General features: G+C 41.7%; 1 protein-coding gene across 1 annotated transcript in view; it reads left to right on the top strand.

Moving 5' to 3' along the window:
• The window catches only part of MEP1B (meprin A subunit beta), a 52,761-nt gene that overhangs the window by 2,640 nt on the left and 23,677 nt on the right, over positions 1-26,444 (top strand). The window contains exons 2-5 of the mRNA XM_032595330.1: positions 22,922-22,978; positions 25,280-25,298; positions 26,157-26,201; positions 26,288-26,331. Of these exons, the coding sequence (XP_032451221.1) occupies positions 22,922-22,978; positions 25,280-25,298; positions 26,157-26,201; positions 26,288-26,331 (165 nt within the window). The remainder of the gene's footprint in view (positions 1-22,921; positions 22,979-25,279; positions 25,299-26,156; positions 26,202-26,287; positions 26,332-26,444) is intronic.

The following is a 26,444-nucleotide window of genomic DNA, read 5'->3' as shown; positions in this document are numbered from 1 at the left end:
CATTTGGAAGTCACATTCCCAACCTTACCTGGAGGGCTGAGACCAGAATCTTAGTTTTGAAAGGCGTTTTCTGTGGCCAGCAGGGCAGTGGGTCGCTATACACTATGGGGTGTCAAAGGGCCAGCTAACCTGAATCAAAAGTTCTCTTGTCCAAGATCTCCAGCCAACTGCAGCACAAACCATTTTTTTTTAATGTTTATTTATTTTTAAGAGAGAGAGAGAGAGAGAGAGAGAGCACACGAGCACAATTGGGGGAGGGGCAGAGACAGAGAGGGAGACACAGAATCTGAAACAGGTTCCGGGCTCTGAGCTGTCAGCACACAGCCCAACACGAGCCTTGAACTCAGGAACAGCGAGATCATGACCTGAAGTCTGACACTTAACCGACTGAGCCACCCAGGTGCCCCAGCAGCACAAACCTTTTGTAAAGACAAGTGGTATCCACATTTTCACTTATGTAATGGAAAAATACATCTGCTATAGTCTGGCAATTCATCAAAAGATTAAATACAGAGTTACCTTATGAACACAACAATTCCACTCCTAGTATATGCCCGAAAGAAATGAAAAATATAGCCACATTAAAAACTTGTGCAAGAATGTTCATAGCAACATTATTCATAGTAGACAAAAATTGGACACAACCCAAATGTCTATCAAATGACGAATGGATAAATAATAAAATGTGGCATATTCATATAAATGAAATATTGTTTAACAATAAAGAACTGAAATACTGATACATTCTACAATAGGGATGGATCTTGAAAATGTTATGTTAATTGAAAGAAGCCAGACACAAAAGACCACATATTGTAACATTCCATTGATATGAAATGTCCAGAAGAGGCAAATCCACAAATCAACAGAAACAGAAAGGAGATCAGTATCTCCAAGGGTCGAGTGTGTCATGTGGAAAAGGAGAGTGACAACTAAAAGGTACAGGGTTTCTTTTGGGGGTAATAAAATGTTGTAAAATTGATTGTGGTGTCAGTTACACAACTCTGTGAATATACTAAAAGCCACTGAATTCTACACTTCAAAAAGGTGAATTATATGGCATGTGAATTTTATCTCAGTAAGACTGTAACCCAAAAAAGGCAACAGACACATGAAAAGATGCTCAACATCACTCATCATGGGGGAAATACGAATCAAAACCACAATGAGATACAGCCTCACCCCTATCAGAATGGCGAAAATAAAAAACACAAGAAGCAACAAGTGTTGGTGAGGATGTAAAGAAAAAGGAACACTTATGCACTGTAGGTGGGAATGCAAACTGGGGCAGCCACTGTAGAAAACAGTATAAAGGCTCCTCAAAAAATTAAAAATAGAATTACCATATTCCACTACGAGGTATTTACCCAAAGAATCCAAAAACATTAACTTGAAAAGATATATGCACCCCTATGTTTATTGCAACAGTATTTACAGTATCCAAGAAATGGAAGCAACCCAAGGGTCTATTGATAAATGAATGGATAAAGAGGTGGTGGACAGATACAATGAAGTACCACTTAGCCATAAAAATAAGTGAGTTCTTGCCATTTGCAACAACATGGATGGATCTAGAGAGTATAATGCTAAATGACATAAATCAGAGAAATAAAATGCCATATGGATCCACTCATATGTGGAATTTAAGAAACAAAACAAAGAAATAAGAGACAAACCAAAAAAACAGACTCTTCACTGTAGAGAACAAACAGATGGTGACCAGAGGGGAGGTGGGTGGGGAAATGGGTGAAATAGGTGAAGGAGATTAAGAGTCCATTTACTGTGATGAGCACTAAGTGATGTATAAAATTATTGAACCACTATATTGTCTACCTAAAATGAATATAACACTGTATGTTAATTATGCTGGAATTACAAAAAAAAAAAAAAAAAAAAAAGACTGACCAAAAGAAAAATGCCTGCTGCAGTACCATGGTACTGGAAAGGATTTCTTTCTTTTTTTTTTTTTAATTTTTTTTAATGTTTATTTTTTTTTTGAGAGAGACAGAAACAGAATGCGAGTGGGTTAGGGGCAGAGAGAGAGGGAGGCACAGAATCTGAAGCAGGCTCCAGGCTCTGAGTCATCAGCTCAGAGCCCGACACGGGGCTCAAACCCACGAGCTGTGAGATCATGACCTGAGCCGAAGTCGGATGCTCAACCGACTGAGCCACCCAGGTGCCCCTAGGATTTCAAGATATCATCTAACATAGTTTAATCAATTAGATGTAGTTCATCTAATATAATGGCAACCAATTCATTGAGCACTGATAACACGCTGGGTGTTTGGATGTGATATTGTGAAAGCCCTAAGGAATGGCACTTGGCTCAAACTGGATCAGAGAGAGTTCCCTGGAGGACATGGTGCCGAAGCTGAGAGTTGAAGGGTAATCAGTCATCGGCATGGTGGTACTCAACAGTTTTGCAGGGGTAGTTTTGGGGAGCGCTGTGCAGGGAAGCCGTATATGCTTCGTATAATTGGTGAATAAAGTACCAGATTAAAAGGGGCAGGAGACGCAGCTAAAGATGTAAACATAGCATGAAAGGCCTTGAGTGCCATGCTGTATAGACTGGACCGTGGAAGCGTTTACTCCAGAAAGTGACACAGTGTTTGCATTTCGGACAGATCACTCTGTACATGGGGAAGAGAGAGTCACAGGAGGCCATATTGACCGAGAGGATCAGTTAGGAGGCCAAAGTCCAGAAGAAAGACATGCTTGAGAGAGTGAAAGGGTACACAGTTGGAGGGATGATAGAGGAGATAAGGGAGGAGAGAAAGGATTTCCAAGATGTTGAGAAAGGAGTATGAGGAAGAAGAAGAAATTCAGAAATCTAGCACTGTGGTTGATGTGCCCAGGTGGAAGGAGCCCTTGACTGCAACAAGCTTGCGGAAGGTGGAGTTGCCCAGAGAAGACCAAAGTGAATTGAGTTCTAGACCTGTTGATTTTGAGAGATGTCCACATCTTGGATCTTGGATCTGAAGCTTAAGGATAAGAGGTCAGTGAAAGCACAAGAACAGATTAAATCACCCAAACTGATGTGTGATTATATTGAATAGCTGTTAACATTCATTACCCACTTTCTGGGAGTTCATATGCATTAACTTATTTGATCCTTCCCACAAACATTTTCAGTCGATACTTTTACCCTATTTATGGAGATATGAGAGATTAGGAATAATAATTTCTATAACCTCCCCCCAAACCTACCTGTCTGCTTCATGTACGTGGTCGGTTGGCTTCAAGTATTTGGTCTACGGTGGATGAAGGTCACTCTGCTCGGAGTGCAATCCCTCCGCTTAAGTACTAGATCTCATCCTTGCTCACTTTGGACACTGTTTCAACAGCTGTCCCCTCTCTCCATCCATCACAAAAATTTCCCTCTCCACTGGATCATTCTTGCCAGCCTACAAACACAGTGATTTCTCCCAGTTCAAAGAAAAGCAGATCAAAACTCTCTCTTGATCCCCATTCTGCTTTCTTGCTCATGTCTCCTTTTTCTTCTTCCTTTTACACCTCAAAAGAGTTGCCTCTATGCATTGTCCCTAACTTCTCTATTTCCTTCTTATTTGAACTCAGTTCATATAACTTTTATTGCCAAAATTATCCTTAGCAAGTGGCCAAAGACCTCTGTTTCATTAAATCCAAGGATCAGCTCTCAGTTCTCCTCTAATGTGACGCATCTGCAGCATCTGACTCAGTTGATTGCTCCCTCTCTCTTTTTGTTACTTGCTTTGGAGGCTACCACAGTCCCTTGGATATTCTCTTACCTCTCTGGTCACTCCTTGTTAGCGTCTTTTGCTTATTCCTCCTCATATCCCTGAGCATTTAGTGGGTAGGGTCCCTGCACACAGTCCTTCCAGATCTTCGCTCTTCTACTTTACGTCTTGTTGGTCTCATCCAGCCTCATGGTGTTAAATACTCTCTGTATGTTGTTAATCTCAGAATTATATCTTTAGCCTATGCCTGTTCCCTAAATTCTGTATTCACAGATCCAACTGTCATCTTCGATTTGATGTCTAGAGGAAAACTCAAACTCAACTCGTCCAGACTAAACTCTTGATCTCCCTCTTCCCATCCAAACTTGATTGTCTTTCATTTCTTGCAATTTCAGTTAATTGCAACCTCTAATATTCTGGTTGCTCAGCCCAAGAACTTGGACTCATCCTTCATTCTTCCAGCTCTCCCATAACACACATCCCAGTCCAAATTCTGTTGACTTGACCTTCAAAAGACGTCCAGAATCCCACCTCTTTGCTCCACCCCCATTGCTGCTCCCCTGGTCTAAGCTGTCATCTGCTTCTCTGTTGATTTTTGCAATAACCCTTTAATAATCCTCATTTGCTGACGTTTCAAGCTATTCCCAGTATAGCAGCCAGAATGGTCCCGCTAAGACTGATTTGATCTTGTTATTTCTTTGCTCAAAATCATCCATTGAAGGCTTATCCCACACAGAGTAGAAGCCGAGGTCTTGGCGAAGTCTTATAAGCCCTCCCCTCTCTCTCCACACACACACACACACACACACACACACACAGTTGCCTACTTGACCCCTCCTCTTTCTACTCTCTCCCTCATTCACTCCAGCCAACTGTCATCCCTGCTGTTCTTTGAACGTATCAGGTGTGCCTTCAACTCAGGGTCTTCCATTTGCTACCCCTCTGCCTGGAACTCTCTTCCCATAACAATCCCCAAAGCTCGCTCCCTCACTTCTTTCAGATTGTTATGCAAATGTCAGCTTCTTGGTAAACCTTGCCCTGAAAATCCTATTGAAAATTGCCACCAACACTCTTTATTCTCTTTCCTAACCGTGGTGGGTTTGCATTACCAATTTAGCTTATATTATTATTATTATTATAATTATTTAGCCAGACCGGTTTCCCAGAGTGCCTTCCCTACAGAGTTGTCAGGCTGCATGAGATGTGGAAGGCGCCGGTGAAGGAATGGCCATACTGGTTTCGCACGTAGAGGACGGGTACAGTGTGCAGAGCGCTGGTGCAGCCAGCTGTGGTGTCGCTTACCTGTGGGCTCACCTGGCTGGCACCAGGCTGTGGCTGGCCCCACAACTCTTACAGCTCTCTCTCGCTGGAGCCTCCTTTAGTGTCTCAGACTCCTGGGTCAAGGGTGTGTGTAGCTCCCTGATGAAGGGTGCTGGCTTCTCGCGTAGGACTTTGCCACATCACTGAAGACAGAAGCTTGGAGGCAAGGAGAGATAGTTGATCATTCTAGTCCATCCTCTGGGTTTCATCTTCTTCCCTTACTTCACATCCGCCTTTCCTTGCTGGCTACCTGCCCTGCTGACTTGAGGCACCAGTGCCAGGCACAGAAGCAACAGTGCCATATAGACCCATTTCCACAAGTGCATGCAGTCAAAGACTAAATGCATGTGCGCACATGTGTGTGTGTTTAATTTTTTTAAATGTTTACTTATTTTTGAGAGACAGAGACATGGAGTGTGAGTGGGGGAGAGACAGAGAGAGAGAGAAAGACACAGAATCTGAAGAGGCTCCAGGCTCCAGGCTCCGAGCTATCAGCACAGAGCCCGATGCGGGTTTCGAACTCACAAGCCGTGAGATCATGACCTGAGCCGAAGTCAGACCCTCAACCGACTGAGCCACCCAGGCGCCCCTGCCCACTGTGACCATTTTAAGCTACTGATGTGATATCGGTAAATGGGGACTGGGGAAGAGATGCTAGCAATTAGCTCTCTCGGGCCAGTCCTAAGCAGCTCCTGTCCACCACTTGCTACTCTGCGCCTCGTCTAACAGACCCATTGACATTTTTTCCGTTGCTCTCATCACCTTCTACCATGCTACATATTTTAGTGATCTGTCTCCCAGCTTGGAATGTAAACTCTATCAAGGTAGGGGTTTTTGCTTGTTTTTGTTCACTGCTGTATCTCTGGCTCTCAGAACGGGCGTCGCACTCACTAGCTGTTCCATATGTATTTACTGGAGGGGGTGAGGGAATGAATGAAGGAATGCAGCATGGGAGGGAGGAATGGGGCACTTAGGAAAGTTATAAGGGATTTTCTCCGAGAAGCTCCCCTACCCCCAGTATCTCCTTGCTCTGGAGGTTAGATTCCCAAAGCTCTGCTCTTTGGCCATCTTCTGTTGCAGTCACGCGATATAATCAGTATGTTTTCAGCCAGCCAGAACTTCTGGCAGAAGGTCTCTTCGAAGACACGGCTGTTGTTCAAAATCTGTGCCCCTGGTGCTCAGGCTAGTACCTAGCACTTGTAGGTGCATAGCATGCATTTGATGAAAAATTGAATTACAAGGAGATTTAAGACATTTTAGACATCCCAGCAATTTATCTCAGGCTTTCCTCAGAGGTATTCTCTCTTAGCATTTTCCGTGGAATCTTAACAGAAATTGGACTGTTACAATGCTAGTTTTGTCCTTCAGTTCTCTAACATGTAGGCCTGTTTGGGGGATCGGAAGTAAATATTAAGTAGTATTGTATAATGAGACGAGTCACATTTGGGATTAACAGAAAGTTGATTTGCAGCCCAAATTTTTAGTCCAGAAATACCACTGTCAGGATAACCGATAACTGGACCAGGCTACTTTTGTTTATTGATTTTCCTAGAAGGTGTTGTTTTATAGGATCTCGACTTTTGAAAGTTTGACTTCCTATCCATCATTCATTAAATTCTGCCTTGCTGGCTTCAGAAAAAATGTCATCTGGCCAGAGAGTCGTCCTTTGGCCACCTCATGTGAATAGTGCCCCTCGGTCACTCTAGCCCTCCTTCCCTTCAGTTATACCGTTCTTGAGGGCATGTACCACTTCCTGACAGGGATTTCCGTGGTGACGTATGTGACGGTTGTCTTGTCTCCCATGAGTACATAAGTGCCGTGAGGGCAGGACCTGATCTGTTTCGTTCACTGCTTTATCCCCAGTGCTGCCAATAACACTGGTGTAAAATAGGGGCGGGAAACCTGTGGACTGGATGGTTACGAGCTTTCTGGAGCAGTAGGTGGACCTGAAACTGATAAAGACGAGAACAGGAGGGCTGATACTAGGACTGCGTGGTAGCCTCCTCTTCTTTTTTTCTAGTTTATTCATTTATTTTTGACAGACAGAGAGAGAGCGCACACGCAGGAGAGGGGCAGAGAAAGAGAGAGAGAGACACAGACTCCAAAGCAGGCTCCAGGCTCTGAGCTGTCCACACAGAGCCCAATATGAGGCTCGAACCTGGGAACCCCAAGATCATAACCTAAGCCGAGTCTGACGCCCAACAGACTGAGCCACCCAGGTGCCCCCTTCTCTTTTCCTACATAGATGGACAGATGGCTCTCCCATGGCTCCCCTAACCCTTCCCTTCTGACTCTTTCCAGGTCTGCCCCCTTCCCACCATTACTCAAGCCTTGCTGCTAACGTGCTTGAGTCTCTCTTTGCTTAACAACCTTTGTTAGAACCTGCTGCTCCCTTAAGTCACTCCCTACCTTTCTCCTTTTTCTCACCATCCAAATTCCCTAACATGCGGAATGTCCTGATAACTTCCATCTTTTTTCCATGTATTCCTCCTTTAAACTTTTGCAATGTGTCTCCCGTTCCCAAATATTTCTGGAATCTTCTCCTTGTGCAACTATATCCAAAATGGTTTTTCTTAACCTTTTGAATCTATCCTCTAAATAGCAGAGTAAACGATCTGAAATGAAAACTTGATCATCACCATTTCCCACTTGAAACCTTCCCAGGCTTTCCATCCGTTTGAAGATCAAGTTCAAGCCTGTTTTTCATGCCACACCGCCCTGTCCCCCCACCCCCCAGCTCTGATGTGGTTGGTTCCTACCACTCTCCTCTGCTCAGCTCACCATTACTCTGTTGGGCATTAAGCTTTCCATCTGGACCCATTGTTTTATCCTTGCTTGAACTGTAATTCCTTTGCTCTGGCTGCCTTCTGTCTAAAATATCAGAGCTCCCTCCCCATCCCCAACTAGCTAATTGCAAATGATGTTTTTTAGAAGAACATTTATTTATTTAGTTTTAAGAGAGAGAGAGAGAGAGAGAGAGAGAGAGAGAGAGAGAGAATGAGTGGGCAGGGACAGAGAGAGAGGGAGAAGAGAATCCCAAGCAGGCTCCATACTGTCAATGCAGAGCCCAATGTCAGGCTCAGTTTCATGAATTGTGAGATCATGACCTGAGCCAAAATCAAGAGTCAGAGGCTTAACCGACTGAGCCACCCAGGTGCCCCAACTGATGCTTCAATAATTTATTTATTTATTTATTTATTTATTTATTTATTTATTTATTTTTTATATATATATGAAATTTATTGACAAATTGGTTTCCATACAACACCCAGTGCTCATCCCAAAAGGTGCCCTCCTCAATACCCATCACCCACCCCCCATCAACCCTCAGTTTGTTCTCAGTTTTTAACAGTCTCTTATGCTTTGGCTCTCTCCCACTCTAACCTCTTTTTTTTTTTTTTTCCTTCCCCTCCCCCATGGGTTCCTGTTACAGAGATCAAGATGCTTCAATAATTTAAAAACATGTTTTTTTTAGTCAGTAGAGCATGTGACTCTTGATCTCGGGGTTGTGGGTTTGAGCCTTACATTGGATGTAGAGATTACTTAAACACAAAACCTCTAAAAAAAATAAAGATAAAAATTTTTTTGAGCAACTATGGATCAAGTTGTCTTAATATCATCTATTGAATCATCTGTCCACTGATTTTAAATGTCGCATCTAGCATATTCTTAAACTTGCGTATGGTTTGGGGATTTATATTGTTTTATTAATATGTTCCTATTTTTATTATTGTAAATTTCAAATGACTTTTCATGTCTAACATCATCAGGTGAAAGCAAGCTTCTCTACTTTCTTCCCGCATAGCCTCTGACACCCATCCCCTTCTCTCAATTCATTTTCAAAATTTTCTTGACTGTTTTCAGATACTCATTTTCCCAGGTGAGCTCCAGAATCATTTTTCAATTTTTCCCTCTTCAAAAAATGGGATTTAGATTGAAATTGTACTATAATTATAAGCCATTCTAGAAAGTATTGTTTTGTTATTACTGTAAAGTCAGGAAGAGGAAAGCAGAGGGGCCAACAATTGTTCGCTATAATTCTCATAGTCCCCACCCAACATTAATTTGTTCTATACTTTATTTTTTGATATGGTGTGATTGTTTTTTTAATGTTTATTTATTTATTTATTTATTTAGAGAGAGAGAGAGAGCATGTGTAGACAAGCTGGAGAAAGGAAGGGAGGGAGAGAGAGAGAGAGAGAGAGAGAATCCCAGTTTCTGAGCTCTCAGCATAGAGCCCAATGCGGGGCTCAATCTCAGGAACTGAACCATGAAATCATGACCTGAGCCAAAATCAAGAGTCCCAGGCACCCCTGCAATTGTTGAGAAATAGTTTCTTGTCAAGCAAAATGATCTAAGATTCAGGAATTGGCTAAAGAGATTATGAGGTTATCTTCTAACAGAGCTCTGGGGACTGTCAAGAGAACGCTCTCTGATTTTGTAGGGGTGCATACCTTTGATTGTCTCCTATTGACGAAGGCAAAATGGAAGTGGTAGAAAATGGTGGTCATGCAAATGGCTCTTGGCAATAGAAGTGCAAACGCTCTTGTCCAGTAGAGATACAATTGGCTTCTGCCCTTTAGAAGGATAACTTCAATATTATACATCATTTTCCTATATAATATCCATCAGTTTTGCAAATATTATTAGCATACTTATTTCAGCATTTCTGATTGTCTCTATAAATGACTGTTCTTCAAATTCTTCTTAAAAGTGGTTCTTGCATCTTACTGGTTCTTTAGTACTTAACGGAATACAATCTCAGACATGTGTACATTTATATTTACATAAGCGTCATAATTTTACTTTTTTGAAAATTACACTTAAGCAGTATTGTGCCTTAACAGACTATGTGGGAAATGTAATTAAAGCAGAATTCTTTTGCCTATAATCTTTGGAGGAATTAATCTATATATGTCATATATGATTATAAAGCAATTCAATGGTACAGAAGCCAGCAATCTTGAGTATCTTAAACCCAGGCAAGATCATAGTGTCCAACCCCTTACCTTAAATTAAAAATAATACTAATGGTAAAGACAACTTTTCAGACAAAAACAGCAGATATTACAGATATCACAACTTTTCAGACATGAGCAGATATCACAGATACAAAGGAAGAAGCATTTAGGAGGCTCATTCAAAGATTTACTCTCAGTAGGGGTATCTTATAGAAAAAGAACGTTTAAAAATATTTTATTATTTATGTATTTATTTTGAGAGAGAAAGAGCATGAGCGGGGAAGGGGCAGAGAGAGAGGGAGACAGAGGATCTGAAGCAGGTTCCGTGCTGACAACAGAGAGCCAGACACGGGGCTTGAACTCATGCACCGTGAGATCATGACCTGAGCTGAAGTCGAAAGCTTAACGGACTGAGCCACCCAGGTGCCCCTAGGAAAAAAGAACACTTTATAATTACTGTAAGATCAAATACATCAAGAAAAAAAAGTTTGGTATTGGGGTGCCTGGGTGGCTCAGTTGGCTAAGCATCCGACTTTGGCTCAGGACATGAGCTCACAGTTCGTGGGTTTGAGCCCCGTGTCAGGCTCTGTGCTAACAGCTCAGAACCTGGAGCCTGCTTTGGATTCTGTGTCTCCCTCTCTCTCTGACCCACCCCAGTCACACACACACACACACACACACACACACTCTCTCTCTCTCTCTCTCACTCTCTCTTTCAAAAATAAACATTAAAAACAACAACAACAACTTTGGTATAAGGCACCTGATATTCCATTGGGTGGGTAGAGAACTAGATTCTGGGGACAAACCTTAGTCCCACTAACCTTCATCAGCAGATGGCCTGTGCATTTTATCAGCAGTGCTAACTTCACCCCAGGAAAAAGTTCTTCCCAAGTCCAGGTTTGGGACCTTTTTTTTTTTTGTTTACACTATTCTTACAGTTAAGCATAAGAAAGTACACCAAAGTTCTGAGTTTACTTGATTTCTCTAATGCTTTCAAATAAATACAGCAAATGTTCTGTATTTGTCAATTGTTTTTCTTCTTTTTTTTTGGCTTCAAGCAAATACTTAGTCCAGCTGACTCTAAGGTCCACAATTAAACAAAAAAGGCCCTTTTCTTGCCCCCATGTTTTGGTTCCTTTCTTCAGAGCTAACTCTTATTGACGGCTTCTTGTGTATCTCTTACATATGGGCAGGGCACAGACAAGCAGACCTATCTGAGATCTCTAGTATCTTTCTCCTTTTCAGCTCTGAAGATGGCCCCTTCAACTGTACCACCAACCACAGGTGAATGCTCAATGACATTCAGATGGAAGAAGGACAGCTAGGACAATTTCTCCTCCACGTAACTTGTCACTACTCAGGGTGACAAAGGTGGGCTTGTCCAGTGCTTTTTCAGGAAACCAGACAGAGCATTTCTGATGAAAAGAGGAAAAGCCAAGAGACATGACCTGGGAGAATTCCAACTGGTGGAGGGCCAGGCCTGCCTGTTAGAGGGTCAGAGAGCTGGGCAGAGGAGAACCCAACTAACCTCCTAGTGCTATTTGCGAAACCCCAAAGGAGTGAGGCCCTGCGTTCAATTTCAGGCATCTCCACCAAAACAAAAAAGGCTGGAATTCTTTGATCTTTCTGAGAAGCTGAAGTGCCCAGGGCCAGGGAGTGAGGTGGACTTTGAGGGGTAAGGAAGAGTGGGGGAGGATTGGCAAGCCTTGGGAGGGTGTATGGGGCAAGGGATGGAGACGGTAGGAGTCTTCCAAGGGCCCAAACTCTGGGGCTGTGCTCCTTTTGAGGGTCCAAGAGGACAGGTTTACAATTTCAGGCCAGTGCGGTTTTGAGACCTTTGAAGGCCTGGGTCCATTTGATTCTTTGGAGAACCCCCTCACCCCCTGACATTTCTTTCGTACTTTTTCTTTAATGTTTATTTATTTTTCAGAAAGAGGGAGGAGAGAAGGAGAGAGAGAGAGAGAGGGAAAGCACAAGTGGGAGAGGGGCAGAGTGAGAGGGAGACAGAGAATCTGAAGCAGGGTCTATGCTGTCAGAGCAAAGCCCCATGGGGGTCTCGGACTCACAAACCATGAGGTCATGACCTGAGCCAGAGGCAGTTGCTCAACCGACTAAGCTACCCAGGCACCCCTCAAACATAATAAAATGTACTAAATGTACTGACATTACACATTCCATTAGTCTAGTTCCCCCCCGCCCACAAAATATTACATGTATTTATATAATTCTACTTTTGAAAATATTTGGCTGTAACTTTAATTTTTTATTGTTTTTCTTCATAATCATGTTTATTTGAGATTTCTTGCAAAGTGAGAAAATCTGATCTGTAAATTTTTCAAATGCAAAAATATTTGTGAATATTAAATGTAATGACAGATGCATTTGACATATGAAATTTGGTACATTTAATTAGACATTTATTAATTGCACATCTGTAGCTTTATTTTTAGTTTAGAGCAAAAAATTTTCCCCCTAGCTCTGTCTTAAGTGTTTTTGTAGACAGCATTGTTCAAGCTCATTGGCCCTAGGCCCTGTTTCTATGGTGCCTAATGGATAAAACAGCTTGCTTACAGTCCTTGGGCTTGATGGTTTGAGCTGCTTCCTGGAAATGTCAGGAAAAAACTGCCTATCCCTTCATGAGAATTCAGTGTGATGTCCATCCAGGGAAGATGAGGCACGATGGAAAGAAGCAGCTCTCTCACCGTAACATTGTTTTTCATTCTTATTAGGTTTTAAGTTCTAATTCCAATGTAAGTAGCATACAGTGTTATATTCATTTCAGGTATACAATATAGTGATTCAAAATTCCATACATCACCCAGTGCTCATCACAAATGCACTCCTTAGTCTCCATCAGCTATTTTACCCATCCCCCACCACCTCCCCTCAGGTGACCATCAGGTTTTACTCTACAGTTCACAGTTTCTTGGTTTGTCTCTCTTTTTTCTCCTTTGTTCATTTGTTTTGTTTCTCAACTTCCAGATATGAGTGAAATCGTATGGTATTTGTCTTTCTCTAACTGATTATTTAGCTTAGCATTATACTTTCTAGATCCATCCATGCTGTTGTCACCCTAACATTTTTGGGCCATGGACACCTTTTGTTAGTCTGGTGAAGCTCCTGAGAAGCTCCCTTCTCAGGATAATGTTTTATTTATTTATTTATTTGTGCTTATTTTTTTATTTTGAGAAAGAGAGAGAGAGCACGCATGATCAGGGGAGAGGGACAGAGAGAAATAGAGAGAGAATCCCAAGCGGGCTCTGCAGTGGATGGAGCCTGACTTAAGGCTCAATCTCATGAACCGTGAGATCATGACCTGAGCTGAAATCAAGAATCAGATGCTCAACCAACTGAGCCACCCATGTGGCCCCAGAATAATGTTTTAAATGCATAAAATAAAATACGTAAGATTACCAAAAAACCTACAATTATATTGAAATCTAGTTAACAAAAAGAATGCTTGTGATACAGTAATACATGTGTTTGTTAATGTAGTAAATGACTAGACCTAGCTATGAGCTCCATGACTGCCATAATTCAAAGCAGCAATGAGCATACACAACATTTCGAGATATTAACACTTACTGTGATCTGATATGAAAATATTTGTTATTTTTATTGGTGACAGTCACAAGTATTGATACCTATTAAGGTTTGCGCTTATTTTGCAATGGAAGGAAATCCTACATTTTAATTAAAAGTCAATGAAATTGAGATGTAATTATTTTACATAATTATTTTCTCCATCAAATTCACAGAACTCCTGAATTCGATTGATAAATGTGGATCTCAAGTTAAGATCAATGGTGGCTGAGAGATATCCCACCATCATGAATTATTATATGGGAGGATTACAGACACCAAATGACTCTCGACCTTACCAGATTCTGGGGCTGAGTCTCTGCTTCTCTTAGCCCCCAGAACCACTGTCCCCAACTCTCCTGTTGTAGTATTAGTCAGACCTTTGGATATTTGAGATGTTTGAAGTGATTTCTAATCTCTAGTTCAAGGCTAGAGGTAGGACTCTGAACTGTACTCTATTCTTTGAGCAAATGATTCCCCAGACAGCTCTCCTTAGGTATCCCACCTTAGAAGTTTTTAATTTCCCAAAATTTATTTCACCTTTAGCTCTAAAGTTCACATTTCATACCAAACCACCACCAACAACCTACCTTCCCATCCATCCATCCATCCATCCATCTAAACATTTAATCATACATTTAATAATGATACCATGCTGTAAAGATATGAATGTGTAACTTATCTCCCTTGCTCATAACCTCATACCAGGAAATATCTACATTAGTGCAAAGGATCATCTATGATAGATCCATTCTCTAGGATTATCAAAGCAAATCAAGTCACATCACTATGCAGGACTAGTTTTTAGGGCCAATTTGTGAAATAGGCAGGTTACTCTTGGCTTTTGGTCCTCAGTCCTGAAATGTCTAATGGTTGGCAGTAAAATCCCCCAACATATGTGTAAGCTGACACTCATTTCCATGACTGCTCATTACCTCTCTTTCTCCTCTCTCTTCTCTTAGATGAAGATGGAACCGCAGCCTGTCCTTCCTGTCTGTTTTGTCAGAAAACGGCAATGACTTCATCTGCAGTGTCTGTGAGGTTTTGTTCTTTCATGTTCTAGGCTGAGGCATAACCCTACAGCACGCTCATCTGGAGAGCCAACTCCATGGAAACATTGACAAGTAGCTTCAATTATGACACTTGAATGATGACTCTTGAAGCCAATGTTGTTCTTTCCCTTTTATTCTTACCCTAATTGCAATGAATCACATGTCATCTACTCCACGCACACCTTGCTCTTCTGGCCATACAGAGCAAAGGCAACAACTGGAGGGCCCAGAACCCACAGCAGCACCTGTCAAAGCATAAATCCCTGGTCACAGAGCGGCTGAGCATTATTTATCTATATCCAAAGATTCCATGATGGATGTGTGAGGAATCAGATGCTGCCGCTTCTCACCATTATGGCAGGGATCTGAAAATCCAGAGCTATGACTGTCTTCCCCATCCGAGGGCATAGTCTTTAGTTCAGAATGATGGGGTTCCCCACCTTCCTGTTAGCTTATCAGGTACCTTGGTGACCAGTAAACTTGCCAAAAACCAGGCTGTCACCTTCTCCCTTGCACTGGCCCAAGAGTCCATCTTCCCTTTTCAGTTGGCTTCCTAAATCCATGTATAGACTATGAGCAAGTACTTCACTGTTGGACCTTGGTCCTTGGTACCTACCTTTCTTTGTAACAATGATCAGGTTGAGTCTTTACAGATGACTTTAATGCTGAGTTGATTTAAACACCCCTATAAACTTTTTAAGAGCAGGGATCATGCCACTTGTTTCTATATCTCCACATAGCACAGGGCCTGGTTGTGGCTTTCTATAAATATTTTGGAATAAATATGTTAATTAAAGTATACTTTGGTTTTCTCCAATAATTTCTCTTGTTCATGAACTCCCCTATGTACACATCTCTGGTCCATATTCTAGTGTTGTCTATATTCTAGGCACTAACTTTATATACATGATTTTTAATATGCTGAACATACTCTTTTTTTTCAGGAACAGATTTATTTTCTTAATTTAAATTTTAGTTAGTTAACATACGGTGCAATATTGGTTTCAGGAGTAAAATTCAGTGATTCATCACTTATATACAACACCTAGAGCTCATCACAACAAGTGTCCTCCTTAGTACCCATCACCCGTCTAACCCATCTCCCACCCCCCTCCCTCTATCAACCCATAGTTCTCTATCATTAAGAGTTTTTTGTGGTTTGTTTCTCTCTCTTCTCTCCATCCCCCCTGAACACACTTCCCACATGTGTATCTGTTTTGTTTCTTAAAGTCCATATATGAATGAAATTATATGGTGTTTGTCTTTCTCCGATTGACTTATTTTGCTTAGCATAATACATTTTAGCTCCAACCACATCATGGCAAATGGCCAGATTTCATTCTTTTTGATGGCTGAGTAATATTCCATTGTGTGTATATGTGTGTGTGTGTGTGTGTGTGTGTGTACAGACCCAGAGAGTTTCACTTTCCCATGCTCAGGTAGCCATTAAATTGATGAACTTCTTCTATTTTTTTTAAGTTTATTTATGTTTTTAGTGATCTCTAAACCCAATGTGGGGCTCAAACTCATTACCCCAAGATCAAGAGTCGCATGCTCTTGTGACTGAGCCAGCCAGCTGCCCTTAAATTGATGAACCTCTTATCTAAGGGCCCAAACCCTTGTCTTTCTGAGTCTTGTTCTACCTTCCTGTCATTATAAAGCAATAGTTCTCCAAGTGTGGTCCACAGACCCCTGAAATGTCCCAGAGACCCTTGTAGGGACCCACAAGCCAAAACTATCTCCATAATAATACTGACATTTTGGCCTTTTTTAAAAACTTAAGTTTATTTATTTTTGAGAGAGAGAGCCAGAGAATGTATGCTCACAAGCGGGGGAGGGGCAGAGAGAGAGAGGAGACAGAGAATCCCAAGCAGGCTCCTTGTTGCCAGCACAGAGCCCGATATGGGGCTCAAACTCATGAACTGTGAGATTATGACCAGTACTGAAACCAAAGTTGGATTCTCAACCCACTGAGCTACCCAGGCCCCTGGGTTGTTGTTGTTGTTGTTTTTTATTGTTGTTGTTGTCTTTTTAATGTGTTGACAATTGCACCTTGATGCAAAAGCAGTGGCAGTAGTAGCCATTGTATTTTTTTTGTCTTTTAAGCAGGCTCCATGCCGAGCACAGAGTGCAACAGAGGGCTTGAATTCAACACCCTGAGATCAAGACCTGAGCTGAGACCAAGAGTCAGATGCTTAACTGACTGAACCACCCAGGCGTCCCTAGTAGCTGTTGAATTCTTCAGCACCATGCCCTTGCAGTAAAAACAACCACAGTCTCACTTGAAAATGTCCTGATGAAGCTATAAAAATTAATTTTATTAAATCTAGGCCCTTGAGTGCACATCTTTTTAATATTCTGTGTCATAAAATGGGAAGTACACACAGAGCACTTGTGCTGCATTCCAAAATATGATCTTTGTTTTGAGCAAAGCATTTGTGTGATTGCTTGAGACGTGAGCTGCTCCAGCTGCTTTTTTCATAGAACACCGTATTTGCTTATAGAACAAGCAGTAGGCAGACTGTGATTATTAGGTATTTCGCAGAAATGTTCTTGAAAACGAATGGAGTGGGCTTAACCTATCCAGGAAACCAACTGACGGTATTTATTACCAATGCTAAAACTTGAGCTTTCAAGAGAAAGAATTTTTGGAACACCTGTGTCCAGAAATTCGTCCCTGCGAATTTAATGGTTTCCGAAATCTTTATCAGCTTTTCGGATGAGATTGGTGGTGTCGACCAAGAGATTTATCTGATAAGGGATACGAAATGTGTCAACATTGGGAAGATCCAGATTTTCTGAAGGACAAGTGGTGTTACAAATCATGCATAGGGAGGGGTGCCTGGGTGGCTCAGTCGTTGAGCGGCCGACTTCGGCTCAAGTCATGATCTCGCGGTCTGTGAGTTCGAACCCCGTGTCGGGCTATATGCTGGCAGCTCGGAGCCTGGAGGCTGCTTCGGATTCTGTGACTCCCTCTCTCTGTCCCTCCCCCGCTCACGCTCTGTCTCTCTCAAAAATAATAAACATGTAAAAAAATTAAAAAAAACAAATTATGCATAGGGAAAGCATCCATTTGAAATGCAAGATTAGACCAATGGATTTTAATATAACAAAGTATGAAAAGTTCATCGTTGTGATTGAAGAAACTGTGGCATATGAAATTTGGGTGTAGTATTTAAGAAGAACAGCCACAATCATCTAAAAAGGCTGTTAAAATACTCCTCCTCTTTTCTTTTTTCTTTCTTTCTTTTTTTTCTTTTTTTGGTAGCCATGAGAGGATTTGTTTCTTTTAACGTTTATTTTGAGAGAGAGACACAGAGTGCAAGCGGGGGAGGGACAGAGAGAGAGGGAGACACAGAATCCGAAGCAGGCTCCAGGCTCAGAGCTGTCAGCACAGAGCCCGACGCGGGGCTCAAACTCACGGACTGTGAGATCATGACCTGAGCCAAAGTCTGACACTCAACCTACTGGGCCACCAGGCGCCCCTGCTCCTCTTTTCAACTACATTTCTGTCTGAGGCTGAATTATCTTCATATGCTTGAATTGTGACAACGTATCACGGCAGATCTGAGAATTCAACTGTCTTCTAGTAAGCCAGACATTAAGAGATTTGCCAAGATGTAAAGCAGTGCCACTCTTCCCATTATTTTTTGAATATGTGCTCACTTTTCATTAAAATATATATTTTAAAGTTTATTTTTGACAGAGAGAGAGAGCATGCGCGAGCGAGTGGGGGAGGGGCAGAGAGAGGGAGAGAGAGAGAGTCCCAAGCAGGCTCCACCCTGTCAGCGCAGAGCCCGATCTCACGAACTGTGAGATCATGACCTGAGCTGAAATCAAGAGTTGGATGCTCAACCGACAGAGCCACCCAGGCGCCCTTAAAATATATTATTTATATTAACATATAATAGGTTTAAAATTTATTTAAAATTACTTTTAATCAATTAATAATATTTCAAAAATTTTTCAGTGTGAATTTCTAAGAAGGTCAATATTGATAGATAAAATAATAAAATTTCTTTGTGAGTTCTCAGTCACTTTTCACAATGAAAAGGGGTTTCAAGGCAAAAAATTTGAGGACTGCTGTAGAGTAAGGCACATGTGACAGGAGAGGACAGGAGGCAAACACTTCCAGCAGAATGCCCGAGACGTTTCCCATTCATGGGAGACTGTGGTGAGATCAATCGTACATTCCATCTTTCCTTTCTCAGTCATTTTTGTGGTTAAAGCAGCGTAAGCTGAATGTTACTGCGGGTTAAAAGCTGGAGCCCAAAAAAAGAAGGAAGAAAGAAGACTATCTTTCTCTCAATTTTTTTTTTTTTGCTTCTGTCCAGCAAATCTGCTCCCACCTGCAGCAAATGCTTAACGTCCATTAAATTTTTTTTAATGTTTATTTAATTTTGAGAGACAGAGACACAGAGAGAGAGACAGAGCATGAGCAGGGGAGGGGCAAAGAGAGAGGGAGACACAGAATCTGAAGCAGGCTCCAGGCTCTGAGCTGTGAGCCCAGAGCCCGATGCGGGGCTTGAACTCACAGACTGTGAGATCATGACCTGGGCTGAAGTCAGACGCTCAACCAACTGAACCACCCAGGCACCCCAATGGACACCCATTTTAGGCCTGTTCTGGCTTGGGGTGAATTTTTAATGGCACCACGCCCGCTGAGCTACAGTACGGTTGCCAAACTTTTCGGGCCACCTGGTGATCCTCTTGTGATGGTGGGAGGAAGCTGCTATCTCATCATCCTGCTGCAATTCTCCCCCCACTGTTTCTTTGTGGGCTAGCTCCCAGCATCAAAAAGCTCCCTGTGTAAAGCCAGTCCAGAGGGGTGCCTGGTTGGCTCAGTCAGTAGAGCATGTAACTCTTGATCTCAGTGCTATGAGTTCAAGCCCCATGTTGGGTATAACAGTTACTTACAAAACAAAAGAAAGCAAAACAAAACAGTCCAGGAATTTGAAGTAGGATCATATGGTGTAAGAATAGAATTGTTCCTCACCGCCTCAGCCAACTGGCTTTGAAATCTGAAGAGCAACTCTCGGTCCCTCGGTATTTTCCTGGTGTTACAGATGTGACCATGTTGTCATTGATGTTCACCATGGAACATGATAGATAGCATCTTTGTCTTCAGCCAGGGGTGTGGCTGGCAGTCCAGCCAATTGTGTTGAGTTGGCCGTAATAGCCACCTTTAGTGTAACCAATAGCTAGCCCATAAACAGGAGACTGTGAAGAGTCTGGGAAATAAAAGAAGAGAACAAAAAAGAGAACTGATGGTTCATTTTATGTGACAACTTGGCTAGTCCATGGAATCCAGATATCTGGTCAAATACTAGTCTAAACGTCACTGTGAAGATACTTTCCAGATGATACTAACATTTAAATCAGTAGACTTTGAGCAAAGCCAGTTTCCTTTCTTTGTGTGGGTGGGCCTCATCTAATCAGTTGAAGGCCTTAAGAGACAAAAGACCAAGATTGCCAGAAGAGGAGAGAATTCTGCTAGCAGACTGCTTTTGGACTCAAGCTGCAACATTGCTTTTTCTCTGGGTCTCCAGTCTACCAGCCCACCCTGCAGACTTTGGATTTGCCAGCTTCCACAGTTATGTGAGCCAATTCCTTAAGTAAATTTCTCTATCTATATACAGATCCTATCGGTTCTGCTTCTCTGGAGAACCTTGACTAATACAGTAATATAGCACGATTTTGAAAAATCGAGTAAGAGATGGGAGTTTGGGGAGGGGCTTAGAAGAATGTGATTTATTGTGCTCAATCGCAGGGGGTGCAGATGTCTTATGAGCTCTTTTGCCCTTTAATTGGCTGGGGCCATAATGAATTTGTATTCTCCTTGCTGCCCGGGGACTTCTTTAGTCACCACACCTCCATTTTCTTCCTTTTTTCCTAGTTCCATTTAATTTAATTTAAATTCAATTACATGCACCTCCCTAATAAGTTTATAGAAGTGTTGATAAGATTTCATAAAGAGCCACCATTGGGGAACACATGACATAACTTACAAAAACTTTTCGTTGTTGTTTTTGGAAGAAGAACTGGGTGAAGGAAGTGGGCGTTCTAAGAGGAAAGATATGGATCTTGTGTTGCAACCTCTGCACTATTTCCTATTAGAAAGCTTTTCATTCTTGAGATCTGCCATCCTTAGGTCTAGAATATTCTCATATTCCATGGGGGGTTTTGAGAATCACATTCCTGAGAGAAATGCGCTTTCCTGATAGTTCCAGGAGCTCTCAGAACAATCCATATGGCTGGAATCTTGAGCACGGTTCGCGATAGTCCCCGGGAGAAATGAAGACCAGAGGAGGACCAGCACCCAGAGGCAGACACGCTCTCCAGGAGACGAGTGGGGCTGGAGCTATGTTAGACCAGCCAAGGGTAGCCTCTGCATTAGAGCCTCAGTGACCATCCCAGGAAGAATGAAATGTAAAATCTATCCATTAATTGCAGTCAAAACACATTTCCGGAGTTGGATTTCAGCCACGCCCCCATGACTGTCCATGAGATTCCTAGAGGGGCTGTCCATGTGCTGTGTTAGGTAGGGTCCACAGCAGACTACAACCGTCCTTGGAACTGTTGCCTCCCACCTCCCTGATTGCAACTTCCTAACTTGGAATGTGAGCCGTCTGCCCTAATGCATGGCTTGCAGTCAGGGGTCTCAGTTGCACGTGGCTCACAAAAGCAGATATGCGTAATAAATACTTTTATTTTTCGGTAACTGTAATTATTGTTTTGAGTCCCCATCCACATAAATGGGAGAAATTTAACTGCTGCCGATTAAGGATTCCCATCTTTTACTCTGAGGCTCATGCCTAAGCTCGACAGCCCAAGGCCCCATCTCATCCCGGTGGCATCCCCCCTCAGGCACGCTCTGAAACATCTGTCTCTCGTCCGGTCGTTGGTTGTCCTTCTATGCAGCCCTCTATGGAGACACTCGGATTCCTATCCACATGGCCCCGCAGGTGTGGGGCTTTCCCTGATACTTGTGTGCCACTCTGGTCTCTTAGGAGTTATTCTCCTTCCTTCCAAGACATTCTTTTGCAGAGTGTTTTTGTCTCCTTGCGGCTCTAGTCAGGAAACAGGCCCATTTGATTGGGGATCCCAGAAACCATCCGCAGAATCCTTGGGAACAAGTGAGGAGTTGGGTTTGTAACTTTCCCTCTGAACACTTACCCTCCCCTCAGAGGTTGGGAATGACTGGCTCAAACTCACAAAGAGCATCCTCCCAAGTCCTTTGTCTCTACCATGCATCTTTTGACATCCTTCCTATGAGCGCAGAGTGGGGCAAGGACCAATCCTGAGTGGGGAGGGAATTGCTGAGGGAAAAAGACGTGTTGCAAAAATATTATATCTCACCACAGTTGAGAGTGGAATCGTGGGAACACAGAGAGTAGGTTGTCTCTAAAGAAAAGTTATCCCAAGAAAACAAGGAAAAAGGGAAAGAACTGAGAGATGGATTGGAACACTAGTTTATCAGAAAACCGGTGACCATTCCTAGCTTTGGACCCTCCCCCTTAGGTTTGCTTGATGGGAATTTTCACGAGTGAGGTATGTTGCTATTTTGCTACTTTATATATAATGATCAAAATATGCCAGATTTCTAATACATAAATGGATTTTGAAACTCAATACATTTTCTAATATATGAATGAATGATTAAAAAAAGCCATGGACATAACTGGATATATGAAAGCAGCACAGGGTTAGATGAGCAGAAGGAGCTTCACAAACGTTACTATTTGAAAGATTAAAAGTTAATTTCAGGAATTCACAAAAGGAAAACATAAAAATAAATAAATAAATAAAAATTAATGTGATATTTTCTTTTGCTCAAGTGGTCGTCAATAATTCTGAGGACAAATATGTATAAATTAGAGAACTTATTTCATTAACAGGTCTCAGCCAGGCACTTAACTACTGAACGTTGACTCAGGGGGAAAAAAAAAAAGCCAACAAACAAGGCTGCAGAGCTGTGTTCAGGATACTGGACTTTAACTCTCTGACTGCAGATAATACTACTACAGCGAGCTGACCTGCAAGATGGATCTTTGAGATCAAAGGCTACAAATTATGATGTTTGCCTTTTAAGAAGTAAATGCTACTCTGACTTTCTTAGTTTGCACATTTCAACTGGAAGCCACAACATGGATTCATGGTATCTGCCTTGGTTTCTGTTCTTTGCCATTCTCTTCCTGGTTCCTGGCTTGGTAAGGAAGCTGTGTTTGGAAAACAATGAGAAAAATTGGGGGCCTATTGCCTGTTTGTTCATGTTTTTGCTTTTTAGGAATTTCAAGATGTGAATGAAATGAGCAGGGCGAGCTGGGGCAGGCAGGGTCACGGGGTGAGAAGCAGCCCCGTCAGAGAGTCAGGGACATGGACATAAAGTTATATATTTCTTTCAGTTTCATTTTTGTGTAACAAGTTTTCTCCCGATAAGGTGGAAAATGTGCAATTTGAAAAGCATTCCATTTTTTACTGCCAAGTGAAATGCATATTACTGTTGCGGTGCCGTAAGACATGAATGGTGGATGTCACAGGCAAAGCCAGAGCTTACGGTTTTGTAGCATGGGGTTTCTCGTCTGCCTCTTTGTCAGGTTAGACCAATCTTCCTACAGTGACAGGTAGTTTGTACCGTAGACCAACCCAAAGTTTTAAACCTAGGGGGTTAAAATCCAAAATGCCTAGGGGGAATTTTAGTTGTGATTTTAAAATAAGCTATTATATTGAGCTGATATTCTATGAACAGGACCTACAACATTGAGAACAAGAGATGCCATTTAAGACACATTATAACTGTAGTTATGAACAAATACTTGATAATGAAAAATTTTTTTTAATGTTTATTTATTTTTAAGAGAGAGAGCATGAGCAGGGGAGGGGCAGAGGGAGAGGGAAACACAGAATCTGAAGCAGAGCTCTTAGCACAGAGCCCGATGCAGGGCTCGAACTCACAAACCATGAGATCATGACCTGAGCCAAAGTCAGACCCTTAACTGACTGAGCCACCCAGGCACCTCTTGATGACTTTTATCATTAGGCACATTAGCATTCCTCTCTGAGTGTGCCTACGTGTGGCTAATGTGTGAGACAAACAGGCACTTCTTCATATCAAGAGGGGTAACTATCTAACCAGTTCATTCCTACTGCTTGCCAAACAGTCCATATGATTCTGATATTTAGATATGTAAGCTGTATTAACCTATTTTACAGATAGTCTGAGTTTCTGGAAGGTGAACTGACTTGCTGTGAATTGGTGGAACCAGGCATAAAACCCAGACCTGCTGCCTGCCAGTCCCATGAGCTTTCTCACTAGACTCTAGACTTCCCTAAGAAATTTCTCAGGTTTAAGGGGTGCCTGGGTGGCTCAGTCAGTTAAGCATCTGACTTCAGCTCAGGTCATGATTTCACAGTTCGTGGGTTCGAGCCTTGTGTCAGCCTCTGGGCTGACAGCTCAAAGCCTGGAGCCTGCTTCAGATTCTGTGTCTCCCTCTTTCTCTCTGCTCCTCCCCTGCTTGTGCTCTCTTTCTCTCTCAAAAATCAATAAACATTTAAAAAAATTAAAAAAAAGAAATTTCTCAAGTTTACTTCATTTTTTCCATTGGGCATATAGTCTAGGTTTTTCATTTGGTCACTTGTAGAGAACCTATTTTCAGAAGTGTTTTTTTTTTTAATGTTTATTTTTGAGAGAGAGAGAGAGAGAGACAGAGCAAGAGCGGGGGAGGGACAGAGAGAGAAGGAGACACAGAATCCGAAGCAGGCTCCAGGCTCTGAGCTGTCAGCCCAGAGCCCAATGCGGGGCTCGAACCCACAAACTGTGAGATCATGACCTGAGCCAAAATCAGACGCTTAACCGACTGAGCCACCCAGGCGCTCCTTGGTGTGTGTATGTTTTTTTTAACATTTATTATATTTTTGAGAGAGAGAGTGCACACACCTGAGCAGGGAAGGGACAGAGTGACAGAGAGAGTCCCAAGCAGGCTCCACGCTGTCAGTGCAGTGCCTCATGTGGAGCTTGAACTCACAAACCATAAGATCATGACCTGAGCTGAAATCAAGAGTTGGACACTTAACTGACTAAGCCATCCAGACGCCCCTTAAAGTTTTTTTTTAATTGCAAAGTATATCCATTGATTTTTTTTTTTAACATTTCTCAAGCAGCGTCTTGAGAAAAACGTGAAAGTAAACCATGATTAATGAGGTCTTCAATAAAATTTCTTTATAAGAGGTTGTTATAAATTACAATAATATTTCAACAATGGGGATGAATTATTAGGTTTTTCAAACATTGCTCCATGAATCCTTCAGAGAATCATGTTTAAAGTGAACATTTATCTGAGGGCTGGAGTCTTACATGCTGCCTTCTTTTCAATCTGTGAAGTTAGTTCCTTGTTTCTTTCACCTTCAAATCCATACAACAGCCAATTTTATTTTTTACATGAGATAAGAAGACCCTTTCATCCAAAAATTATTTTAGACTCCAAATTAGCTGTCTTATATAAGCCAGAAATTATTAATATATTAATATTAAAGAACTCCCCTCCCTCTACAAATTACTAGATATAAATTGGAACCAAGAGGGTCTTTTGTGTCATGGGTGTCATAATAATGCCTTTTTTTTTTTTTTTATGTGTTTGTTTCTCAGCCAACTCCAGAAAACTTTGGTGAGTCTATTTTGAGTTTTGTTCTAAGTTATAGTAAAAGAAAGTCGTGTGGATGATAGAACAACAGGACAGAATAACTTAGGACACATTTAATGCTAGGCACAATGCATAATTACGTATGCATAATTGTATAATTGCATTGAACTTTAGTCAAACACTGGCTTCTTTTGATTTATTGAGAACTGTTTTATGGTTCCTGTTCCAGGGTTCCACATACCCAGCAGAAAAACAGATGGTGATATAGGAAAATCCAAACACAATGACTCACATGAGACATCCCATAAATGCTTGCTGTTACTATTTTGCTATTTTGCATCAAATCAGGTGGACCCGATGTCCATCCTATTCTGTTGTACCCTTAGAGATTTGGCCCTATTATTTACTCCTTTGCAACTTACAAGAGTAATTCAAATTTAAATTAGGACTTTTGCTTGAGAGTTCCAAGATATGTTACTAGCAAAGGGATATATACATATGGGTAGATTGGGCTGGTTTGACCAGATTTAAACATTTGCTTCTCATTTAATCTAGTCATCTAGTCTAGTCTTTCAAATTCAGTTTAATATTATACAGAGTGACCAATTTCTTATTCCTGAAGTCATTTGACATTCAAGGGACATGGATAGGACAAAAGCATATATGCAAAAGCCCCATAGCCCCAAGCCTGGCTCATGGGAGGTTCTCAATCAGTCAACCAGTCAATCAATCAATCAATCAATCAATGTATATTGAATCAGAACCTAGTAGTCACTTACCTGATACAAAGAACTTTCCTTACTTTTAATTTGGTAATTGATAAAGATTGTCTTCTTTCAAAACATAATGCTCAATGTGTTTTTCTCTTTCCTTTAGTTAAAGATGTAGATGGTGGAATTGATCAAGATATATTTGATATCAATGAAGGTTTGTAGATTTTCTTTTTTACATATTTTAGTAAGTAGAGGGTTTGAATCCAATTTGCTAACATGAATTTTTATCTTCCCTCTTAGATTTGGGGCTGGATCTATTTGAGGGAGACATCAGACTTGATGGGGTGAGTTGAAACAAAGCAAGGAAGAATCTTCTATTAACTACTGCAAATTAAAGTACAGAGTATATGAGAATGATTGGACAACATGGGCTTTGTTAAGCCCAACTGTCTCTAGA

This window comes from Lynx canadensis, chromosome D3, assembly GCF_007474595.2.
Source record: "Lynx canadensis isolate LIC74 chromosome D3, mLynCan4.pri.v2, whole genome shotgun sequence".
Taxonomy (NCBI): Eukaryota; Metazoa; Chordata; class Mammalia; order Carnivora; family Felidae; genus Lynx; species Lynx canadensis.
This window is presented reverse-complemented; position numbering and strand designations above follow the sequence as displayed.